The sequence below is a fragment of the Pipistrellus hanaki genome, assembly GCF_964339955.1.
Source record: "Pipistrellus hanaki genome assembly, chromosome: 1".
NCBI lineage: Eukaryota > Metazoa > Chordata > Mammalia > Chiroptera > Vespertilionidae > Pipistrellus > Pipistrellus hanaki.
In genome coordinates this window covers 34,482,583-34,506,290 of record NC_140503.1, presented here as the reverse complement: position 1 = coordinate 34,506,290, position 23,708 = coordinate 34,482,583, and the positions used below count along the sequence as shown (strand labels likewise).

Here is a 23,708-nt window from a genome sequence, read left to right as displayed (position 1 = left end):
GAGTTAAATTTTTTAACATTTTCTAATGGTGGTGTGCCTCGTGATTTTTTTCATGAAACAAGTGTGCCTTTGCCCAAAAAAGGTTGAAAAACACTGCCCTAGAGGTTACATCTGAGAACTAAACGTCATGTCACCCAAGGATACCAAGCAGGTTTGTTCGTTGGTGTGTTACTAGGTTAACATACGGGCTTCCTAATTAAAATATGTTGGAGAATATTATTACGTGGAGGGATGCACTAACCATGTAGCGTGTTGGGATGGTGCCGGGTGACTGTCATGATTTCCACTGCTGCAGTTATAAAAAAGGAGAACAAAGTCGGTTCTTTCTGTTGGGAAAGAAGATTTCACGTTATCTGTATTTGCAGGCTTTCTGGCTCTCATGCCGGAGGAGTCCTTGCTGCGGGCGTGTTTTCATTCTCTCGTCTAACGTGGCAGTGGTCCATCGCGGCGGAGGTGTTTAGCTTGAACAATCTGTTTGTGGGGCTGCTGATGGCTCTTACTGTACATTTCGAGGAGGCAGCAACCGCAAAAGAAAGATCAAAGGTAACCTATTTTGAGCACAGTGAAATCACTTGGTGTTTTCATTTTTAGATAGATGCCATGTTTCTTTTAAACTTTGGTTTAGGTATTGTTTACCTATCCTGATTGCTGTTAAAGTAATCTAGGCATGTGGAGAGAGAAAATATTCTCAGGTCTTTTACTGTGGACCATGAGAGTCTTTCTAAAAGATGGGATTTCCCCAGTCCCCCCACCACCCGCCCCCTTGGAGTTCAAAAGTTTTTTGGAGAAGGAGGGGATTCTGAAATTCCCTTTGAGTCCTATGGGAAAGATAGGCTTATTGGTTAATTCCACCATTGTGTGTGTGTGTGTGTGTGTGTGTGTGTGTGTGTGTGTGCGCGCGCGCGCGCACTCGCAAGACAAAGACATCAGTAATATGCCAAGCTCTAGATTGATCACTTTAAATTATATACCATTATGGTACAGTGACTTATTCCCCAATTCCAAAAAAAAGGGATCAAATTTGTACTTCTTTAAAATTTTAAATTCTTGATTGTTGAAAGTATTACATATGTCTCCTTTTTTCCCTGTTGACCTCTCCCCAAATTTGTACATTTTAAGAGGAGAGCACCAAATGTAAGAATGAAGTAGTTCAGAAGAGATTACAATGAATTCTAAGGTAGGCACTATCATCAAGATAATTTGAAGCTCGAAGGAAGCCTGTCTCCTTAGAACTTACAGTCTACACATTGGAAAATACCAAATCATCTCTGATAAGCAGAATTGTGTTGTTAGGGAATATAGAACCAAAAAACCATTGTGGTTATCTGTGGTTTCCATAAACAGATCTGTGATGATGCTATTAGAGTTTTTTGTTGTTTAAAATAAACTTTTTTCTGAATCTGAAAATAATGCATGTTAAAAAAAAAAAAAAGTAATAACACTACCCATTGACAACAAGGTTCTAAATAAATAGTGTTATATTTCATTTATTTAATTTAATGGGGGGAAAAAGTAAAGCAAATAATTGCTGAATTTTAGTTACAGATTTTACTCAAATAAGAATTATATATCTGATTACTGTTAGGACTTATCTAGTCCACATACAGGACTTTTTGAAATTTAGTTTGAAAAAAGTTATTTAAGGTCAAACTGCAATGCTTTGATGAGAATGAAAAATATTAATAAAAATAGTGGTAATAAATATTAATGGCTGGTAAAAAAAAAATGACTGCTTGTGTCTAAGCAATTGATTTTTAATGTGACCTGTGTTATGCCTAGTTTTAGTATAAAGAATAGCTTTTTACTATTGTGCTTAATTAGAGTTTTAGGTGAATATTTAACTTGTTTTTTATTTTTGTTTTATTTTCAGATAGCTAAAATTGGTGCTTTCTGCTGTGGCCTTAGCTTATGTAATCAGCACACAATAGTACTCTATGTTTTGTGCATAATACCATGGATTCTCTTTCGACTTTTCAACGAGAAGGTAGGTTTTGAATTTTGTAAAAATGAAAGTTCATAATATTTTATTTAGGCCCAATATAACATATGCCACCATGACTTTACTTTTTTTTTTTTTTTTTTTTTTTTTTTAGTTTTATATGTCGTTTAAATTTCCTTAGGTCCTAACAACATTGAAGAAACAGGGTTTTTGACAAAAATTCTGCAGTATTGATTACAGTGGCATCTGGCCTATTTCATAATTTTCTTATGGATTCTGAATGGTTGGAATCTCTGCTCAGGCAGCAGGAATGCAGTTTGCCAAGATCTGAGCGCTGGTTGCTTTGTCAGCCCGGCTTCCCTTCTCCACCTCTATCTGGTCCTCAGCGGTTGAGCCCTGCAAATGCCCCCAGTGGTTCCCATGAGGTGAGACCCCAGTGAGCTTCCTGGAAAGCGTCCCACAATGCTGGAGGAACTGGGTGTCCACTGGGACTGTTTCCCCCTGGGAAACTGCAGCCCCAGGGTGTCCTCTCCATGCGGTGTGTGCTGGCCCGCCGGAGGGGCGGTGCTTCCAATGCAGTCCTTCTCAGTCATTGTGTTCCCGGGACACAGATTCGGGTACTTGCAAATGGTGTTTTGTCTAGGGATAGCAGTTGGTTGATCTTTTTGTGAGGAAACTGAAGTCAGGAATGACGTATGTTATGAACTTAATGGTGTCACTCTTAGCCAGGTTTCATTGAGAAGTCTGAGAGGTGGGAAGAACCTGACAACCAAGTGTTGGATCAATGGTCGGCAAACTCATTAGTCAACAGAGCCAAATATCAACAGTACAACGATTGAAATTTCTTTTGAGAGTCAAATTTTTTAAACTTAAACTTCTTCTAATGCCACTTCTTCAAAATAGACTTGCCCAGGCCGTGGTGTTTTGTGGAAGAGCCACACTATAAGGACCAAAGAGCCGCATGTGGCTTGCGAGCCTCAGTTTGCTGACCACGGTGTTAGATGATTGAGAGGGGAGGCCATGCTTTGTGTAAAACATGCAGGACTTGAAGCTGACACATTAGGAGGCTGGTTTGAGAGCCTCTTGGCCCTGTACTGAGGCCAGATACTGATGAAGAATGACATTTTGGGAAGAATGACTCTTCAAAGGACCTGCCATTTCCATCATTTAAATAACAGAGGCTAGAAAATAAGGTCTACCAGTGGAGTGGCAGGGTAGTTGGATTTGAGACAGAGTAAGAAGTCCTGAGTCCCTTGGTTGCAATTCTGGCTGCTCACTTGAATGATCTGGGAAGCTTTGAAAGAGTATGTGTTTATATGTGTGTACATATAGGGTGTCCCAAAAATGCATACACACTGAATAATTATAAAACAGTTTTTATTAAAATACATTTCATTTTCAGAATTGAGCTATCAGCTGTTAAAGTATATATACATTTTTTGGGACACCTGTATATTAATGTGTGTGTGTGTGTGTGTGTGTGTGTGTGTGTGTATACATACAGGGTGAGGCTTAGACACTGATATTTTTTAAAAGCTCTCCAGGTGATCTAATGCATGCACAGCTAAGACATGGAACCACTCTCCTGGGCCCTGTGGATAGCTTTCATGTAACTGCCTCCTGTTTCTTTCCTGCACAAAAGGAAAATTCTGCAGCAGTTGCATCTTGCCATTCTGTAATATGCAGAAACTGCCACAATGCAAGCATTTACTTTCTTTAAGACTACTTTTAAGAATAGCAAAGCACATTGTTCAGTTAGTTATTTCTTACATTCTTTTCATGCTGTCATTTTTTATGTATCTCATTGCCCCAGTAGGAAATCAGTACTATAATAAAAACACTCAAGAATCAATTAAGAATGTTTATTTGAAAATATTAATATAAGTCAGCTACTTGTTAAACATCTGGTGAATGTGAATCTTGATTCTTCTATCCATTGTCACATATGAATTTCCCTTTTTTGTAAAGAAAAATTGGCAATTTCCAATGATGATATTTGTAAGAGATCCTCTTTCCCAATTACTAAAGCAACCACTATTTGAATCTTTGTAGTAATACACCAGAATTCTTTTGGACTTAATCTATATAAGACTTTGTCACTATTATACTTCATTTTAGAGGTGTGCCAATGAGAAATATATTCTCTATAGAGGCAACCTTGTTATATAAAACAACACATTTCCTTTAGTACTTCATTCTATATGTAAATTGAGGATAGATAACATTTGGGTGAGCTGGGAGGTTATTTAAAAGCTAGCTTCATTTGTGCCAAATATTTCCATGATATGACCCAAATTCTTTTTTTTTTTTTTAATATATTTTATTGATTTTTTACAGAGAGGAAGGGAGAGAGATAGAAAGCTAGAAACGTCGATGAGAGAGAAACATCCACCAGCTGCCTCTTGCACACCCCCTACCGGGGATGCGCCCGCAACCGATGTACATGCCCCTGACCGGAATCGAACCTGGGACCTTTCAGTCCGCAGATCGACGCTCTACCACTGAGCCAAACCGGCTTCAGCATATGACCCAAATTCTTGCAGAAAGTTTCATATTATAATGTATAGTCATAAGAGAGTGTATAGCGAAACTCTACTCCTGATGAAGGTGATGAAATGAGTTTGTATTTGGGGGCATATCCAATATTTGGGGGCATATCCAAAATAAACTGAACAACCTAATCTCTTCCAATTGAGTTATCTCTGCAATGCTGCATGTCATGACATGGTTTTAATTTTAAAAGATGCAATAAAAATGGTACTTAAGGGTCTTCGCTAATATTATCTGCTTCACTCAGATTTCACCTGCCATGCAAAGGAGTTCAGGCTGATGCAATTTTCTAGTAATCCCTGGCAATCAGAAGGTTTAACATAGTATTCTGTGGCGACTTCATATAAATTGAGAGATCAGAGCTGAGTAAACATAGTTGATGTTTTCCGTGATGTGTTCTTGAAGTTCCAGGATGAATCTTCTAGGATAAACATTGTCATACGACACACTGTGCTCTGATGCAGGAACTCTCCTGGGGCTCTGTGTGGAAGTTGAGCCTGTGTTTCTCTGCTGGTTTGCTGCCCTACATCTATCTTCCTATCTCATCCTACCTCAATCAAGCCCGCTGGACCTGGGGAGACCAGACAACGGTGCTGGGATTTTTGACTCATTTTCTCAGGGAAGAATATGGAACATTCAATCTGGTAAATTTATACTTAAAGCTCTTATAAGGAATAAGTGGCAAAACTTCTGTGTTCTGCCTGGACCTCCATTGAAAAAAACAAAACAAAAACAATGTTTGTCAATGACAGTATGTAGAATTTTTATTTCAGTTATTTACGGAACAAAGTTGCCCATTGAAATGTGACCTTTAACATATGTAAGGGGGAAAAATGGAATCCCTTAACCTGATGTTGTACCTACGGACGGAAATGCTTCCAAGTGCTGGCAGCAGAGCCTTTTGAATGCTTGTTACCCTAATGGTGTCACTTTGGGCTCTTGGTCTGAGATTTAAAATATCTGGAAAAGATTGAAGGAAAAAGTTAAACTCGAAATTTTTAATTTACTTTGACCCAAACTTTTTTTAAATATATTTGATGAATAGTATTCATATTAGTATTTAGTGTAATGCCTATATGTAAAGTCTTTATAAAATATAATTTCACTAAGTGTGTAAATTTTACTGTGTCCTAAAGAAGTTCAAAAGGGCTTGTTTTTCTTAAAACGTATTAGGGGAAAACACTGAAGTGGTTACTGTATCAGTTATCTGAAAAATAAAAGTATAAACAGATGGGTTTTTATTTTAATACTAGAGGCCCGGTGCACAAAATTCATAAACAGGGGTGTGTGTCCCTCAGCCCAGCCTATACCCTCTCCAATTTGGGACCTCTTGAGTGATGTCCAACTGCCCGTTTAGACCTGATCCTACTGGATCAGTCAGACATTCCTCTCACAATCCAGGACTGCTGGCACCCAACTGCTCACCTGCCTGCCTTCCTGATTGTCCCTAACTGCTTCTGCCTGCCAGCCTGATCACCCCTTTACTACTCCCCTGCCAGCCTGATTGATGCCGAACTGCTCCCCTGCCAGCCTGACTGCCCCTAACTGCCCCTTCAGGCCTGGTCACCCCTAACTGCCCTCCTCTGTAGGACTGGGTCCCCCCCAACTACCCTTCCCTGCAGGCTTGATTGTCCCCAACTGTCCTCACCTGCTGGCCTGATTGCCTACAACTGTCCTCCCTTGCAGGCCTGGTTCCTCCCACCTGTCCTCCCCTGCTGGCCATCTTGTGTGTGGGAGTGACAGTCAATTTGCATATTACTCTTTTATTAGATAGGATAGACAGTTGTATCAGACTTTTCATTATTTGTGCTTTTTTGTTTCTTACTTAAGAAGGCAAATCTCAAAAGAGTACAAATTATATCACACAATTTATACAAAATTCTAAACCATGCAAAAATTAAACAATCTATTTCTCAAGGATACATACAAAAGTAATAAACCTACATATTTTTAAAAGTTTATGGGAGATGAGGAAGGTCAGGCTGTGTGAGATACCTTATGTACTCATGCAGTTCTATTTCTTAAGTGAATGGTGGATCTATTAAATTAGTTTTAAACTTTCACTTAAATATACATTATTCTAGAGACTCAGTGCACGAATTTTTTACAAATTGGTGCATGGGTAGGGTCCCTCTGCCTGGCCGGCAATCGGGGCAGATTGGGGCCATCTCTCTGAGTCCTGATCGGGGATGATAGAGGCTTGCTGACGGGAGAGGGGAAGGGGAGGAGAGGCGACGGGAGGAGTGGGGTGGAGGAAAGAACCCCAGGAGGCCCAGGAGGTTGTCTGGTCGCGGGAGGTTGGTTGTGGGAGCAAGCGCACTATCACAAGGGGCCAACTCCTGTGTTGAGCATCTGCCCCCTGGTGGTGAGTGCAAATCATAGCAACTGGTCCACTGGTCAGTTGATGCCTTTAGCTTTTATATATATTTTATAGATATTTAATAATAAAAGCATAATTATTTTTTGACTTGAGAATTTGACACTCCTGGTTTACTTATATTGATCATTCCATTAAAATATTGTTTGAGGACCATTCCAGATTTGAAATTTGTATAATTCAGAGACAATTGTGAAATTATAGACTAACAGATGATAATGAGCTCTAATCAAAGTGCCCCAAAAAAGAGCTTAAAAAGATTCTAAGTGTAAAGACTATTAATTTATTAATGTGCTAGACATTTCTGCTGGATTAGTTTGACTGATTTTTAGCCAACTATTATTTCTGAAATTTTTCCTAAACGATATTCATGTTTAATTTCACTGATTTTGCTTTAAAAATTTAGTAAGGCTCTGAAGTAAAGACTTGGAATGAAGAGAAATGTTGCATTGTATATTTAAAGCATGTATCTTTCAAATGGAGATAGTTAAATAAGATAGCTTAGCAGAGTTTTAGTTTAATGCTTGTGTAAATGAAAACTTTTCTCACTTATGTTTAGGCTAAATCTGAAATAGGATCCAGTATGTCTGAAATTTTACTGTGAGTATGAAATATTTGGAACTGTTTTAAAATGAATTCTCTATTTGTTCCTTTGAGTGGTTTGAGGGACTTCTGAGTTTCTCTCTTTGTGAAGTGGTATGTCTGTGAGTACTTTTCACCCACATAGTTGGCAGTTGTTTTGCATATTGTCAAGTATCCTACCATCTCCTTCAGTAAGAGAAAACTGAAAATGAGCAATAAATCCAACAATGAATGCGGCTATTAGGAGACTACATAAAACCTATAAAACTAAATGCTTCAAATGTAGTGTTTATTTAAAGTTCATGCTTTGTTCTGATTTTGACTATCTTCTTTCTCCCAGACATTTTAAAACATAGTATTTATCAACATGAACAATTATTTTCTTGTTATCTTGAAGTGAGCTATGCTTTTTTAATTCTTTGGCGCTTAGTATATCTAATGTTTCTTAAGACTTTTCCTCTAGTCTAGACTGTCCTTAAGCTCTTTTTCTGAGATACATTTTTTAACGTTCAACCTTATTAAAGCCAGCTCAAGCAAATATATTTTATCTATTAGCTTTTTTGAAAAAATGGATTAATGTTTGCTTTAAAACTTACACAAATTAAGACAACTTGGAAAATACCCATATAAATTCTGTAATTTTTTTAAAAAATATTTTCAATATGAAATGAGGGAAGAATAGTTTTCTATAACACTCAAGTTATCTCTAATTATTAATTTTGGATTCTAATTATTAATTTGAAAACCATTTGAAAAATATGGGGAGGTTATGGCCAGTTTGGCTTACTTGGTTGGAGCATCATCCCATATCCCAAAAAGAGGGGGGTTCAACTCTGGATCAGGGCATATGCCTAGGTTGTAGGTTTGATCCCTGGTCAGGGTACGTGTGGGAGGCAATTGATCAATGTTTCTCTCTTATATCGATGTTTCTCTCTCTTTCTCCCAGCTTCTTCTCTCTAAAAATCAACTTAAAAATTTTTATATAAATTGTCAGGAGAATATTTCAACTCTATACATAAATCAGTTCATAGTTTCTCTTACTTGCTAGCTTGTTTTTCTTTCATCCTTCCTTCTTTTCTTTTTTTAAAAAAGGACACAAAATTATTATGAAAAGTTCAGAAAATACAGTTAATAAGCAAAAATACGAAAATGCAAATTACTATAATTCTAACATGTAGAGGTAACCACTATTATTAATCCATAATGTTTTTATCTATTTTTCCAATATTTTTAACATATTTGTTTTTTTAACGGGCTCATAATATACAGGGGTAGGCAAAAGTATGCTTATAGTTTTTATATGGAAAAATAATAACACAAAATAAACTTTTACATACTAATAACTATAAATCTACTTTTGCCCACCTCTGTACACACTGATTTATTAGCCTCCAGTTTTTAATTTTGTGCTGTACTTTGAAAACATTTTCCTGCTATCAATTATTTGTATATAACTTTTGATGGTTTTCACAGCTGATTTTAAATATTTCTCTTTATGTCTAAGACTGTTTTGCTGGGAAGACAGCAAAGAGGCTCAGTTTCCCTTTTAAAGATAAAGACAGCTTTGCCAGTGTCTCGAGGCTTTTACTTTCTCCTTCTTTGCTCTGCGTCAAAGACTCACTGCCTGCTCTTTTTTTTAACCTATCTTTCGGGGCTGCTATCATACTCAGGATTACTAGTGTATTTGCTTTAACAAATCCCACATGAACTCCAAAGAACTCTCAAGAGCAACCCTAGACTAGACATCTAACTTTCATAAGTAACACATAAAAGTCATCTGTTAGGTAGTTATATGCCTCCTTTACATTGAAATAACAACAGTTTGGCTGTACCCCCAGGAGGGGAGGGGGAGGACTGACAAAAGTGATGACCACTTACACTATTTGTTCGGACAAGATTATAATGTAAAAATGGAAGCATAATCCTTATACTCTCTGTTTAAGAGAATTTCTAGTGTTTAATTGTTTCAGGTGGACAAGAGTGTTGAGAAAGGGAAATCATAATTAACTTACTAGAAAATCCTTCAAAATGATGGAACCTAATCATCAACCCTTTGCCAGTCGAGCAAATTAAATTCTTTCCCCCACGCATATCTCTAAATTGCAATCCTGTACAAGGAAATTATTGAATCTAACCCTAGGCAGTGACCATGTTTTAGAGCTTACATTTAAGCAACAGATCTCCAAGAATTAATTTTGAGGCTGACTTCATTCCTTTTGAAGAATGGCTTGAAATGGGCCTCATGCTGGAATCAATTTTTTCAAGTGTATTTGAAAATGAGTAAGGATATCTTCCCATAGTTGATGAGTCTCCATTAGTAAAATACACATTGTGTGGTTTCTATAATTATGGCATCACATTTTCTCCAGTAAAATTGCCAGTAGGGAGAAGAAAGTTCTTTGAGATGGTATATAGAATCATTTCTTTTTCAAAAAAATGGACACTGCTAGAGCTCAGATGCCACTTGGAAAATGCTTGTTAATTAGTTTATGAAGGCAATGGAAGAATTTAGTATAATTATAAGAAAAAATTATGCATTTTCTCAGAGATTCCTTGAACATTTTTTGAACCAAATATTATAGAAAACAAGGAAACCTTTTTAAGGAAAAAAGTAACCCAGAAATGAATGGTTGGAGATCATTTCTCTTGTCCTTTTTTAAATTCATGATTGGATCTTCAAAAACATGCTTTGAATTAACTTTGTTTTTAATTGCTAATTACTGGAGGCCAGGAATAAGTTCAGAAACCCATTTCAGATGACTTCTTACAAAGCCAATTAGAAATACAGATTGTTTTTACAATATCAATACAGTATACTAGTATCACAAACACTGAAAATTATTTGTTCCAATGCTATCCCAAATAATATAAATTGATAACCAGATGTTACCATTGGAAAAATATCTTAAAACTGTTTAACTCTTTCTTGAAGTACTTTCCCCCCGAATTTGAAAGAAAAAAAATAATTTTCAATCTGACTTCATCCCTTAAAATTATTCAATACATAATCCGATGTATTTTACAAAGAATGTTTTATTTGGAATTAACCAAATTTGTTTTCTGTCAACAATAAGTTCTATCGTCTTTTACAGTTCTCAAGTAACAAACATGAGGATTGAACTCTCATTCAACATCCAAGCCCTTGCAGTTTGGGCTAATCTATGTTTAGTAAGAAGGTGAGTGATATAATTTTTCCCATGTTTATTAATTAAATTAATATTTTTAATATGTCATTGTAGAACATGGCCACTAGTACTTTATATTTCAAATAAATTGCTCTAACCACTTCTATGAAGGCAAATATGTATTATTCATAGTTTTTGTTCTGATTATAAATTAGTGGTTTTGAAAGATTGAGCAGTGTATTATAGTCTAACTAGGCGAGTCATTTAATGTCTTAAACTTTGGTTTGATACCTTACTCTGCCCATAGCCAATTATTATTGCTTTACAAAAGAAACAAACAACTATTTGAATTCCTCTAAAGATAAAAGTAACCTCCAATGATTAAAAATAAAAACCTAAAAAAATAGAACTATTAACCACTAATTTCTAACCCATCAAATATTTTTTTATTTAAATGTATATGTACTATGTACATTTATAGTTTTGTTTCCTTAATATCTAACATTATATTGTCAGGATTTCTCTATACCATAAGAATATTTAAAATCATTTAAATGTCTGTATAATTAAATATTCTCCTATTAGAGGATCTTTAGAAAGTTTCCAGTTTTTCCACTATTATAAGTAATACCAAAGCATTTTTAGAGATTAATCTCTATCCACATTTCTAGTTATTGCTTAAAGATTTATTTACACATGTCAAATTACAGGGTCAAAATGTGAATATTTTTAAGCATCTTGATATATATTATCAAATTAGCTTTTCTTAAAGACTGTACCAGTATACTTTCTCAAGCAACCACATTCTCGCCAGTACTATTGCAATTTGTCATTTTATTATTTTGGTGCATGAAATTATCCTTTTGTTTTGCATTTTTAAATTACATTTTAATTTAACAAGATTAATAATTTGCATTTCTTCTGCAAATTTTAACTTTGTATCTTTTGTTGCATATTTCCTAGCTGTCTAGAATTTAGAAGACAGTGTATTTTATGACTATGTTTTGGTTATCTATTCCAATTCAAATTTGAAACACTGAGATCCTTCTCTAGTCCTACTTAAAAATGGAACGTTTTAGAGTTCCAAATATTTTCCTATAGTTTTAAAACTATGTAATAGTAGAATTGGTATTCATGTACACAAATAATTTTGGACCTATTTTAATTTTTTATAGGGATAGACAGAACCCATCATTAGTGTGGCTTTTTACTGGAATGTTTTGCATTTATTCATTGTTCTTTGCTTGGAGGGCAAACTTAGATATTTCAAAACCACTTTTCATGGGTGTGGTAAGTTTTATTTAAATAAATCTTTTGACCAGAAAGTTTGTGAAGAATATATTAGTTTGTCTCTCATGAATCTTGTAGAAAAGCAGATCATCTCAGAAGTAGTTAAAATTATATGTGCATTATTATAAATCAAAAGTTAAATTATTGAACTAGTAAGGCAAAGGCCTCTTTTTAGGAAAAATGCATTGTTTAATTAACACAATAGTTAAATAGAAAAATAAATGTAAGGTAGATTTAAGTTAGGCATTTTATGTGTGTGATAGATACTGGTACTACTGTATTTCTCCTGGATTTTTTTTCTAAATAGCAAAGAAATATGGGTTTTAATTGGGGGCTCTTATCAAAACAGTTTATTATTTCTTATCCCACCTGTCCAGGCCTATGCAAAAGAGCAACCACATTTCTATTTTTCCCTGGCTGTTATTTCTGAGCTTCCCCATAGTAGAAACTCTGTAAATATAGACAATTCTTAACAGCTGAAACAATTTTTTGTGTGTTCAAGTGGCCCAATAGATAGTATCCTATTTAGTCACCTGAGTTCAGAATCAGTTGAGAAACAAGATAACAAGCAGTAGAATCACCTTTATCACTGACTAGAGGCCTGGTGGACGAAATTCGTGCACAGGGGAGAGGGGATAGGATCAGGCCTAAATGGGCAGTCGGATATCCCTCTTAAAACCCAGGACTGCTGGCTCCCAACTGCTCGCCTGCCTTCCATCCAGATTGTCCTTAACCATTTCTGCCTGCCAGCCTGATCACCCCCTAACAACTCCCCTACCAGCCTGATTGATGCCTAACTGCTCCCCTCCCAGCCTGATTGCCCCTAACTGCCCCCCCTTCAGGCCTGGTCACCCCTAACTTCCCTCCCCTGCAGGCCTAGTCACCCCTAACTTCCCTCCCTTGCAGGCCTGGTTCCTCCTAACTGTCCTCCTCTGCCAGCCTGATCAACCCCAACTTTCCTCCCTTGCAGGCCTGGTTCCTCCTAACTGCCCTCCCCTGCTGGCCTGATTGCTCACAATTGCCCTCCCTGATCCCTCCCAACTTTCCCCCATCCCCGCTGGTCATCTTGTGGTGGTGGCCATCTGTGTCCACATGGGGGCAGCCATCTTGTATGTTGGCTTGATGGTCAATTTGCATATTACTCTTTTATTAGATAGGATAATAAACCATTTTATTATCTGTGAGCAAGGGGGCTTCCTCATTCTGCATTCACAACAGTAGAAGGCAGACCTACCCACTAGTCACAGGTTGTGCTGCATAGGCCAGGCCTTCTGTACCCCACTCCACTTCACTGTCCCACTGGTGCCAAAGGGTCAGAGTCTGCCACTGGGCAATGCACGTCCAGTCCCAGCTCCCAAATTTCCTAGTCAGCTCAGTCCATACCGTCCCGCAGGAAGAAATAAGTGAGAGGGCAGCGAGTGTTAAACTAATGGCACTTCTGCACATGGGAGGGAACGTCAGGAGTGAGGCAAACGCCTTTCTCCACCTCTTCCACTTTCCATATTGCAGGAGGTCAACGCCAAGTCCATAGTATCGAAAAGAATGTGTGGGTCCCAAAAGGGAGCTTCACATGTCAAACTGGGAGGAAGGAATGTTTGAAAATTGAAAACTAAAGAAACTTGGAGTTGGATTGGGGAAGTCAGTAAGCAAGACCTGAATGACAGCAGGCATAAGCAATTAGGTATAAGCAGTATATTTGTAAGATAGGTAAGTACCAGATTGATTGCAGATCAGTCACCTTGTGTGCCTCTTCGCAGGTGGAGCGATTCTGGATGCAGAGCAACGCTGTGGTGGCAGTCCTCGCTGGCATCGGGCTGGCCACACTGGTTTCCGAGAGTAACCGAGTGCTGAACACCAAAGGCCTTCAGTATCTGGAGTGGCTTTCAGCAGCTCTTTTTGTAACTTACCAAATATATTCTAATTACAGGTAGGAAGTGGTTCTTTTTATGACAGCACTCAAGCCAGAGATGTTTGGATTATTTAGATTCTAGAACTTTATTTCATCTTCACCTTCCACCATTTTTCAGAGTGAGACAGCTTGGTCTGAAAGCCATGGTCCTTAAACTTTTGAACCAGAATCTCAGCATGAGTGATAAGTAGTTCAGGGCATTGCAAACTGGGTGGTGCATGTAAACCATTTGTGTATTTTCCTCTAAGGAACTCGAGAGAGAGTTAGTAGAGTCTGCAGTATGTGTAAAATTCCATGATGTAAAAAACCGCTTAGAGAGTAAAGACATTTGGGCATTGTCGCATGCCCTAAAATAATTCACACTAGGCTTCAAAGATTTCATTTTTTTGAGTAATACCTGGCCCTTACCTAGTTCATACTGTAGAAGTGAATATTAATTATCTATAATAATAAAAGCTTAATATGCTAATTAGACCGGACGACCTTCTGGACGAAGCCGGGGCTGTGAGGGAAGCCCAGGTTCTGGGTGCCAGAGGGAACCTGGTGCCAGCAGCCAGGGGAAGGAAGGCCTACTCTTGCATGATTTTTGTGCATCAGGCCTCTAGTTTTAAAATAAAGGTCTAAAACAAGCATGTCACACTCGTGGCTCATGGGCCACATGTGGCCCACGATGAATATTTTTGTCCACAATGAATATTTTTGTGGCCCAGCCAGTATAACGGTATGTAAGAAACATTTCAATAAAAATTCATAACTTAATTTTTACAATATCCTGTTATACATAATTATTAATAATGAACTACAGCATTTGCTAATGACTAATTACTATAATCATCTTGCATTCATTTCCCTTAATGCGCCTTACACGCAGGTGCACCATTTCTCTCCACTTGTACTAGTAGTGAATATTTTAGCAGCTGATTGCCACATCATTAGTCTTTAAATTACTTGTTTGGTGTGCACAACAAGAAATATTTTGCTCTCGGAGAATAAGAAAAACAGGTTTATTTGCATTACACTTATTAATTTGTGCAGTTATTCAGTGTCTGGTAACTTAATGTTCAAGAAAAATATTATTTTTTATTAAAATGTTCTGTTATTTTACGTTAACGATTACTCATTTATTTCAGCCCTTTGTATTCAGCGTGTCTCTATCGAAATAAACCTATGTTTCTATGACAGTTGAAGCTTTTGTTTTTTTGCTGCCCACACAAACTTAAACCTTGTTTATTTGGCCCATGTTATCCTTTGAGTTTGATATGTTTGGTCTAAAAGCTTCTTTAACCCATATATTAGTATTATATGTATTTTTCAAAATCTTTTAAATAATCATTCTAATGAAAATCTCAGTCTAACCTAAAAGATGTCCAAGTTTTAGGTGATAATTCATTTATTTCCAGCAGTATTGAGTAAACATTACAGAAGTGGAAGAGTCCATGGGAGTTTTGTTATAAGATGATTTGATTGGTATTTTACAAAGTTTAATTCCTCTGTCACCTTAACTTTAAAAACCGATGTTCTTTAGAATTCCTGGGTAGAGCCAGTGTTAGGAAGGCTGCATCACCAGGACACCTGGTGGGATTCCATACCCAACTCCACAGCTAGCTGAGAAGGGCTTGCCAAGCCTGCAGTGAGTGTTTACCCAACCTTGCTTTTATCCCAGTCTTCTGGCTCAGGTCTTTGGCAATCCAGGTTCAACACCAGGGATGTCAGCACAGGCTGGGTGGTTTTATTCTGTTTTGATTATTTTATTTGCCCCAGGCGGATGGGATAGGTAGCAACACTGCTGGGTGGTAAATGTGAAGCATCATCCTGCAGAGCAGGGGGTCATAGGAGGAAAAGAGATGCATCCATTACAAAGGCAGGGATAATATTTTGTTTCTGGTAAGGCTTATTTGCTTTGTGACACTAGCCTGCCAATTCAAGTTTCGGCTGTTTCTCAGTATCATTAAATGCCATAGACCTGAGGAGACAAGGAAGGACCTTGCTTGCTCAGTTTTTTGATCCTTTTACTCTTGTAGTCTTTTTCTTATGTTATGGGAAATGCTCAGAATTCATGCCGGTTTTTCTTTGAAGCTAGAACGTTCACTTCATCATTGAAGGGAGTAGTGCTGCTTTTGCTATAATGCTTGGAGAGAAGTAACAACTCAACCCTCTGTTCCTTCCCTCTCTCCTCATGGGCCCCCTTCTCTAACGATTGCTTAGTCTGGAGGGAGAGAGAAACACAGGGAGCCTGTGGCTCAAGGTGTAGAGCGCGCCTGGGAAGGCACCTGGGCATTTCTTTACATTGCCAGCTGAATCCAGGGTGGTCAGCAAAGCCACGTACTGGAAACACGTTCTGCCAAAAGGCAGAAGTGTTATCAGCTTGACCTTCATTTCAGCCCAGGTGCCAGGGGGTGAGGTTTATTATGTAAATCCAGCCAAGCACCAGGAATGAATAGGAAAACATCCTGGTATTTGGGGGTATAAAATAAACACGCCACATGGGCTCTGGGTCACTGTCTCTTCATCGGAAGAGGGCAACGGTCCCACCTGGTCCCAGCTTTTTCCTTTTATCTCTGTGTCTTGTTTCTATCTTTTATTTTTCTCTCCCCAGCCGCCCCTACTCAGGAACTGGACCCGCTCTCTAGCCGTGCTGGACACAGAAAAGAGAAATATTTACATCAAGGAAGTGGTGCAAAGGGTCACTCTGGCATGCAAGAGTCAGACAAAGAGCATCCCAGTGTATGCTGCAAACTGGCAGATTTCTTTTTGCATTTCTGGGTATTCCTTTGCACTACGTGGAATTAACATGAAATTACCTTAAATTCCAGGTGGAATCAGAAACCTTACTTCTTTTTAGTAAAATTGTATATGATTTTAGGAAAAAGGAAAGGTCTTATTCTTGAGTCCTAACTGATTCTCTTTTTATGAAAATGATTATAATTCTAGACGTGAAATAATACATTGATTTTTTTCAATTGCACAATTAGTTCCTTTTTTTCTTCAGATGACAGTGTTCACTTTCAAGTATAAGCATGTTGTTGGGAAATATAAATTTGAATACTTTGAAGCAGTAAATATAAATTGTGTGATGGGAAAGGAATGAGGTAGAAAATAAGCCCAGTCTTAATAAATCTGAAGCAATATGCTGCTATTTTAATGTGGGGTTTTTTTTTATTCTTTTATTTAGCATTTGTGACCAAAAGACCAACTATGTGATTGATAAATTTGCAAAGAACCTTCTAGCCTCCATGCCTCGTGATGCAATTATCTTACTCAGAGGAGATTTGCCAGGAAATTCTCTCTGTTACATGCATTATTGTGAGGGACTGAGGCCGGACATTTCATTAGTGGATCAGGAAGTGAGTATATGGAAAATATACTGAGAATATAGTAATTGTAATGATTTAAAAACATGTTTGTTTTTTTAAAAACTCTATTTTAACAGTGTATGGGTACAGATATCATGATCACTTTTAGAATATATATCATATTTTTTTATTTATTTCTTAAATAATGGTGTAAGTCCTATGAGTTGCCTCTGTGTTATTTAAACTGAGTGTTGTATGTTAAACCACATTTTAAGAATGTGTTTCATGTTAGATTCAAATAATATCCTAGGTCTCTAGTTCACATGACAAACCATGGGAATATTTTATTGTAAATTTATTTTTAAATTGTTCTTTTATATACAAATTAACACTGCCCACTGGTCTAGGGATTAGAATAAATTAGGTTGAATATAAAATAAGTCATGCTGCAGGTAAGTAAACATTTCACTCAAAATAGAAATTATTAACCATAATTCTGCTATAGAATTTTTTGTAAACTTAATGATTATATGCAAAATATATGGTCAGAATGGACTTGTGAAACATCCTGGAGCTGAATCTTCTAGAACTGAAGAAATATATTTAAATTATAAGATTTATTATTTAAACTACAAATACTTAAAAGGGAATAAATCTATCTATTTTTAGAGCAGTCATAGGAAAAGAGAAATTCTTAATCTTAAAAAAATACTATGATTACTTTGGTTGAGAAAATTATTAGACGCATTACTAATTTAACAAATTTTGTTGAGTTAGTGAATAACTAAAACTTTTTTGGAGAAAACTTTATAAACAGATTTGCAAATATAGAGAAACTTGCAAATGATACATTTTTTAAAAAAACAAAACTATATTTTATTGATTTTTTTTACAGAAAGGAAGGGAGAGGGACAGAGAGTCAGAAACATCAATGGGAGAGAAACAATGATCAGCTGCCTCCTGCACACCTTCTACTGGGGAAGTGCCCGCAACCAAGGTACATGCCCTTGACAGGAATTGAACCTGGAACCTTTTAGTCTGCAGGTCAACGCTCCATCCAAACCAATTAGGACACAAATGATACATTTTTATAAGCAGTTTGAATTTATACCTAGTATGCCGATTAATTTTATCTTTAATCTACAATAGCTTCTGACAAAAGCTAGCTTATTTATTGATAATATGGTATCACAGTATGGTTTTAAATACTGTTTGAGTTGGCAGCTACTATAGTTGAGGAGTATGGATTTCAATCTTAATTAGACCTAAATTCAAGTCCTCATCACTTCTTGAATATATGACATGGAACTAATAACTTTTTTCTCTCAGAGCCTGTTTCCTTATTTATAAAATGGAAATGATCATCATATAGACAGAATGCTTTTGAATTTGCAAGAAGCAAAATATCTGATTAAGATAGTTTAAACTATGGAGTTTTTAATCTCACATGACAAGTAGTCTGGAGATAGTTGGTTTTAGGTTTCTGTAATTCAGTGATGCCCATGTTCTGGGGCAACTTCTCTGCAGGTACCTTGACCTGATGGATGCCCTCTTCCAAACATCACATCATGAAACCAGGCCACAGACTTCTTCTGGGGCCTGCCCCACCGCCTTTCTCTATTGGGAGTAACATGTAACCCAGAAGCCCCAAGCGGACCTCCATTCGGGCCACACTAACCAGAATTGTCATATGCCCCCTCCTAACCTGTCACCAACAAAGGGGAATGACTAGACCCAAGCATATTGCTGCCCTGGTTACCTGATCAAAGTCAGGATTGTATTCATGAGAAGGGAGAAGGTATTAGCTATTCAGTGGGCATTCAATAATATCAGATATAATTGTTCTCACATATAAGATTATTATGAGAATTAAATGAGAAACAATGTCATAGCACACCATGGGTATTTAATTAATGTTAATATCCCAAGAACAAACTATTGGGTAGTAAAATCAAATTCAATAAGTTTTTATGCCCTAGCTGGTTTGGCTCAGAGGGTAGAATGTCAGCTAGTGGACTGAAGGGTCCCAGGTTTGATTCTGGTCGAGGGCACATGCCTGGGTTGCCAGTTCAATACCCAGTAAGGGACATGCAGGAGGCAACCGATCAATGATTCTTTTTCATCATTGATGTTTATATCTCTCTCTCCCCTCTCCCTTCCTCTCTGAAATCAATAAAAAAAATAAGTATTTTGTGAATATTTTCCATATACACTTACATTAAAAATACTCATTTTTAATTAAATGACTTAGGTATATAAAGCAAGTAAAACATAAGCATAATTGTTCAAACAATGATATTCAAACTTTAACAAAGTTTGAAAGTATAAATAGGAGTATTTTTCTAAGTTAAATTTTTTATTTCAGAGAGGAAGGGAGAGGGAGAGAAAGATAGAAACATCAATGGTGAGAGAGAATCATGGATTAGCTGCCTCCTGCACACCCTCTATTGCTGTTCGAGCTGGCAACCCAGGCATGTGCCCAGACCAGGAATCAAACTGTTTCCTCCAGGTTCATAGGTTGTTCTTTAGCCACTGAGTCACACTGGCTGGACTTAGAAGTATTTTCTTTAAAAAAGAAAGAAAGAAAGAAAGAAAGAAAGAAAGAAAGAAAGAAAGAAAGAAAGAAAGAAAGAAAGAAAGAAAGGAAACCTATACAAATAAAAATATATCTAAGTATATATTAACTACAGAATTAAGAAAAATTACTTTTCTAATATTAATGATTTGTTTTAAATGTCAGCATATGTATTAATTTGGAGATACTAATAAATTCAGATAATTTAGCCAAAAGGTTTTTATCTTTGAAGCCTAGATGATTATATGATCAAGCTTCTCCAGGGCAGGGATTATAGATAGCTTCTTCATTATAGGTGAGCAATACCTTATTTTTTGAGTGGATGAAAGAACATATAATGGCACATCTTTATTTTGTCTAGATTGTCTAGTCTGGCCATCAAAGACATTTCAACTTCAGCAAACATAATTTGAGAATTGTTCTATGCCAGGCAGTGTGCTAGGAGCAGAAGCACAAAGGAGAGAGAGGATACAGTCCTTTCCCTCTAGGAGTTCATAGTCTAGCGAGGAAAAGTCTAGAAGCTATGCTAGAGGAAAGTGCAAGTGCTGCCGGAGCATGTCATTCTGCTATGGAAACTGGGGAGGGTGTCCTAGAGGAAGTGATATGTAAGCTGGTTTTGAAAGCTGAGTACACATTCTCCAGAATGGGGGAAGGTCATGCTGGATAGTCCCTCAATTGCATGAAAGCAAAATGAAACTAGATGCTGGCCTTACCCAAGAGAGTCATAACTTAAGACATGACATCCTAGGTTTAAGTCATTACAAGACTGGTCAATGCCACATACCTCAGTTATGCTTGTATGTATTTTTTCAATTATGTTTATTTTTTTAGGTTGTTTTATATATATATATATATATATATATATATATATATATATATATATATATATATACATACACACACACACACACACACACACATTGATTTCAGAGAGAGGAAGGGAGAGGGACAGAGATAGAAACACCATTGATAAGAATCATCCATCGGCTGCCTCCTCCATGGCCCCTACTGGGAATTGAGCTTGATACCTGGTCATGTGCCTTGACTGGGAATAGATCCATGACCTCCTGGTTCACGAGTCAATGCTCAACCACTGAGCCACCCTGGCCAGACCAATTATGTTTATATTCGATGAGCATATACCCACATTTTAGAACTTTTTTTGTACTTGCTAAATTTGATTTTTCTCAAAGAGGTCTAATAAATGCATGACATCATATGTTATTTTTCTGGCAGATGATGACTTATGAGTGGTATTTACCCAAGATGGCAAAGCATTTACCAGGTGTCAACTTTCCTGGGGACCGGTGGAATCCTGTGGAAGGAGTATTACCCAGTGGAATGGTCACATTTAATCTTTATCGCTTTCTTGAAATAAATAAACAGTAAGCATTCTTTTAATATAATAGCTTTCCTAAAATCTTAAGCTGTTCTAAAATTGTTTATGTAGCAGCTGTGCTTCATCCAAAAGACCAATTTTCTACACCTATTTTCCTGTCACCGGTGAGATTATCTTTGTAATTAAATTGAATATCTGTGCATAAATGAGACCAGGCAGAAATAAACGTTATTGTTCTGGGTAAAGGAAAAATAAAGACAGATTAGCAAGAATAGCAAATAAGATCTTAGTACAATTCAGAGAAATTGGAGATGTGCCTCCTACTTGAAATCATTTCAGGTGAATCGCAAGCAATTATAGTTTCCCCCTGATCAACGCCATGGCTTCCTTTTAAGTGTAAAGGAAATGGCTTCCAGGAATAATCACATCACTACATAAAAATAGCTTAAGAATTTCTTATAAAGGATAAGGCATTTTTATAAATAAGGAAAACATATACGGTTGTATTGGCTAAGATAACATGAGAATTGTGAATTCCATACTTGAGAACATAAAATTATTCATAGTTAAGGTCAAGAATCAATAACTCCTCCAATAGTATAGTATTGAACATTTCTCCTGTCTGTGAAGTGCGTGCGATTGTCCAGAGTGCGAAGAAGAAAAACTTATTTCATAATTTCTAATCTCTTCTAAGGGGGACTTCAGAAATACTTTGTAAATTGCAAAGTTAAATTATCCCTTACTAAGAACATAATAATATACTTTTGGTGTTCAAAGCCTGGAGTTTACTCTGGCTCCTGAAGTAATATGAAGGTAATGGATATAAACATGCTGTGACAATAGCATTTAATTGTTCTATTTTGGATTAAAATTCTAAGCACCATTAACATCACCAAATAGGTATGTGTGTGTGTGTGTGTGTGTGGTATTTATTGGACATTTATTGACTATGCCATGTTCTAGCTTATATTAGGCCCTGGCAATATAATGAGACCAGTTCCAAATTTAAGTAGACCACAGCCCAGTTGTATATAAACATGGGTACAAATACAACTGGCCATAATATGATAGGATAAGCTCTATTCTAACAAAGCTTTCTCAAGTGTGAGACCCAGTAAGTGTTCAGTATGTGTCTCCTGAATGGGTGATTTAACTGACAGTATAAGCCAAGTGTTCTGGGAGCATGCTTGAGGAAGCAGTTAATTCTGCCTCGGGGCATTCGTTCAACATTTAATAAATATTGTGTGTCCAGCGTGTCCAAACAACTGTACTAGGCATAGCTTCATGGATATGATCCCTGCTATTACAGTGTTTTCCGATACGGTTGCAGGATCAATCTTAACTATGAAACAGATATACGAGAGCAATAATACAAGAGTTGTTTTCCCTGTCAGCTTTCAAGAGTATTTATCTTTCATTTTCAGGAGTTTGAGTATGGTGTACATGGCTATGGATTTCTTTGAATTTAACTTGTTTGGGGTTTATTGAGTTTCTTAAATCAGTAAGGTGTGTCTTTTCCAAAATTTGGGATCTGACAGTCATTATTTTTTAAACATTTTTCTCTTCTTTTAGAATTCTGATGATATGAATGTTTTTGCCCCACAGGCAGTTTCTTATAATGTTACAAACAGATAGGTTTTATCACTTATGTCTGTTCACTTCTCCCCAGCCCCCCAAACAGCTTTTTTCACACCAATGTAAATTTCCAACAATCTGTTTGGGAAAGATGTAAATAAACTGAAATGGCTTATTGGTGACTAGCGTTTAAGGAGTCAAAAACGACGCATCATGAGTTACATTTATTTAATATTTAGAACTTTAAGGTAAAAATATATCATATATTTTTTTCTGTTTTCTATAGAAAAGAAACTTTTGTTTGCATAGGAATTCATGAAGGTGACCCAACCTGGCAAAAGAAATATTCACTTTGGCCATGGGGCTCTTGTGACAAATTGGTTCCTTCAGAGATTGTATTCAACCCTGAGGAGTGGATTAAACTTACAAGAAATATCTATAACTGGACTGAAGAATATGGACGGTACGAATAGAGTTATATTTTTTTCCCTAGTATAGCAATTTGTGTGCCTGAAAGAACACTGTTTTGAGATGACTAAATTTTTTGGATACTTTCTATTTTTATTAGTTATTAAAATAGTCATTTGCTGCCCACAAAGTATCATTATAGAGAAAAAGAACATGTATTTCTTGTCCTCATATTTGAAGAACAATGGGACAGTTGAAGGGAAAGGGAGGTTGTAGCTGAGTGGACATAATAGTTAGAGGCATGAAACTCCTGTCTGCCAGCCTGTATCTCATATCCTTAAGGTGGAAGAGATTCATTAACTACGGCTAAGCTTTAAAAGCCACTCTGGGCCCTGGCCTGTGTTGCTCAATGGTTATAGAGTTGGCCATCTCGGGTTGTGGGTTCCTTTCCCAGTCAAGGGTGTGTACCTGGGTTGCAGGTTCAATTCCTAGTCCTGGCCGGGGTAGGTGCAAGAGGCAACCAATTGATGTGTCTTTCTCACATTAATGTTTCTCTCTCTCCCTCCCTCCCTCTCTCTCTCCCTTCCTCCCTCTTTCCCTTCCACTCTCTCTAAAAAAGTATGGGAAAAATATCCTTGGGTGTGGATTAACAAAAAGAAAGTCACTCGATAGCATGTGATAGTTTCTACATCATACACTTGTCATATTTTCCTTTCTTCTAGAATGGCAGCTAACTTCTCTATAGG

The 23,708-nt window shown here is 36.9% G+C and overlaps 1 protein-coding gene across 3 annotated transcripts in view; it reads left to right on the top strand.

Moving 5' to 3' along the window:
• The window catches only part of TMEM260 (transmembrane protein 260), a 57,613-nt gene that overhangs the window by 25,470 nt on the left and 8,435 nt on the right, over positions 1-23,708 (top strand). For all 3 annotated transcript variants that reach the window (XM_084869922.1, XM_084869921.1, XM_084869923.1), the window contains exons 4-13: positions 366-543; positions 1,871-1,984; positions 4,954-5,133; positions 7,426-7,466; positions 10,541-10,624; positions 11,749-11,863; positions 13,621-13,790; positions 16,945-17,116; positions 20,877-21,025; positions 22,841-23,017. In XM_084869922.1, coding sequence (XP_084726048.1) covers positions 366-543; positions 1,871-1,984; positions 4,954-5,133; positions 7,426-7,466; positions 10,541-10,624; positions 11,749-11,863; positions 13,621-13,790; positions 16,945-17,116; positions 20,877-21,025; positions 22,841-23,017 — 1,380 coding nt within the window. The remainder of the gene's footprint in view (positions 1-365; positions 544-1,870; positions 1,985-4,953; positions 5,134-7,425; positions 7,467-10,540; positions 10,625-11,748; positions 11,864-13,620; positions 13,791-16,944; positions 17,117-20,876; positions 21,026-22,840; positions 23,018-23,708) is intronic.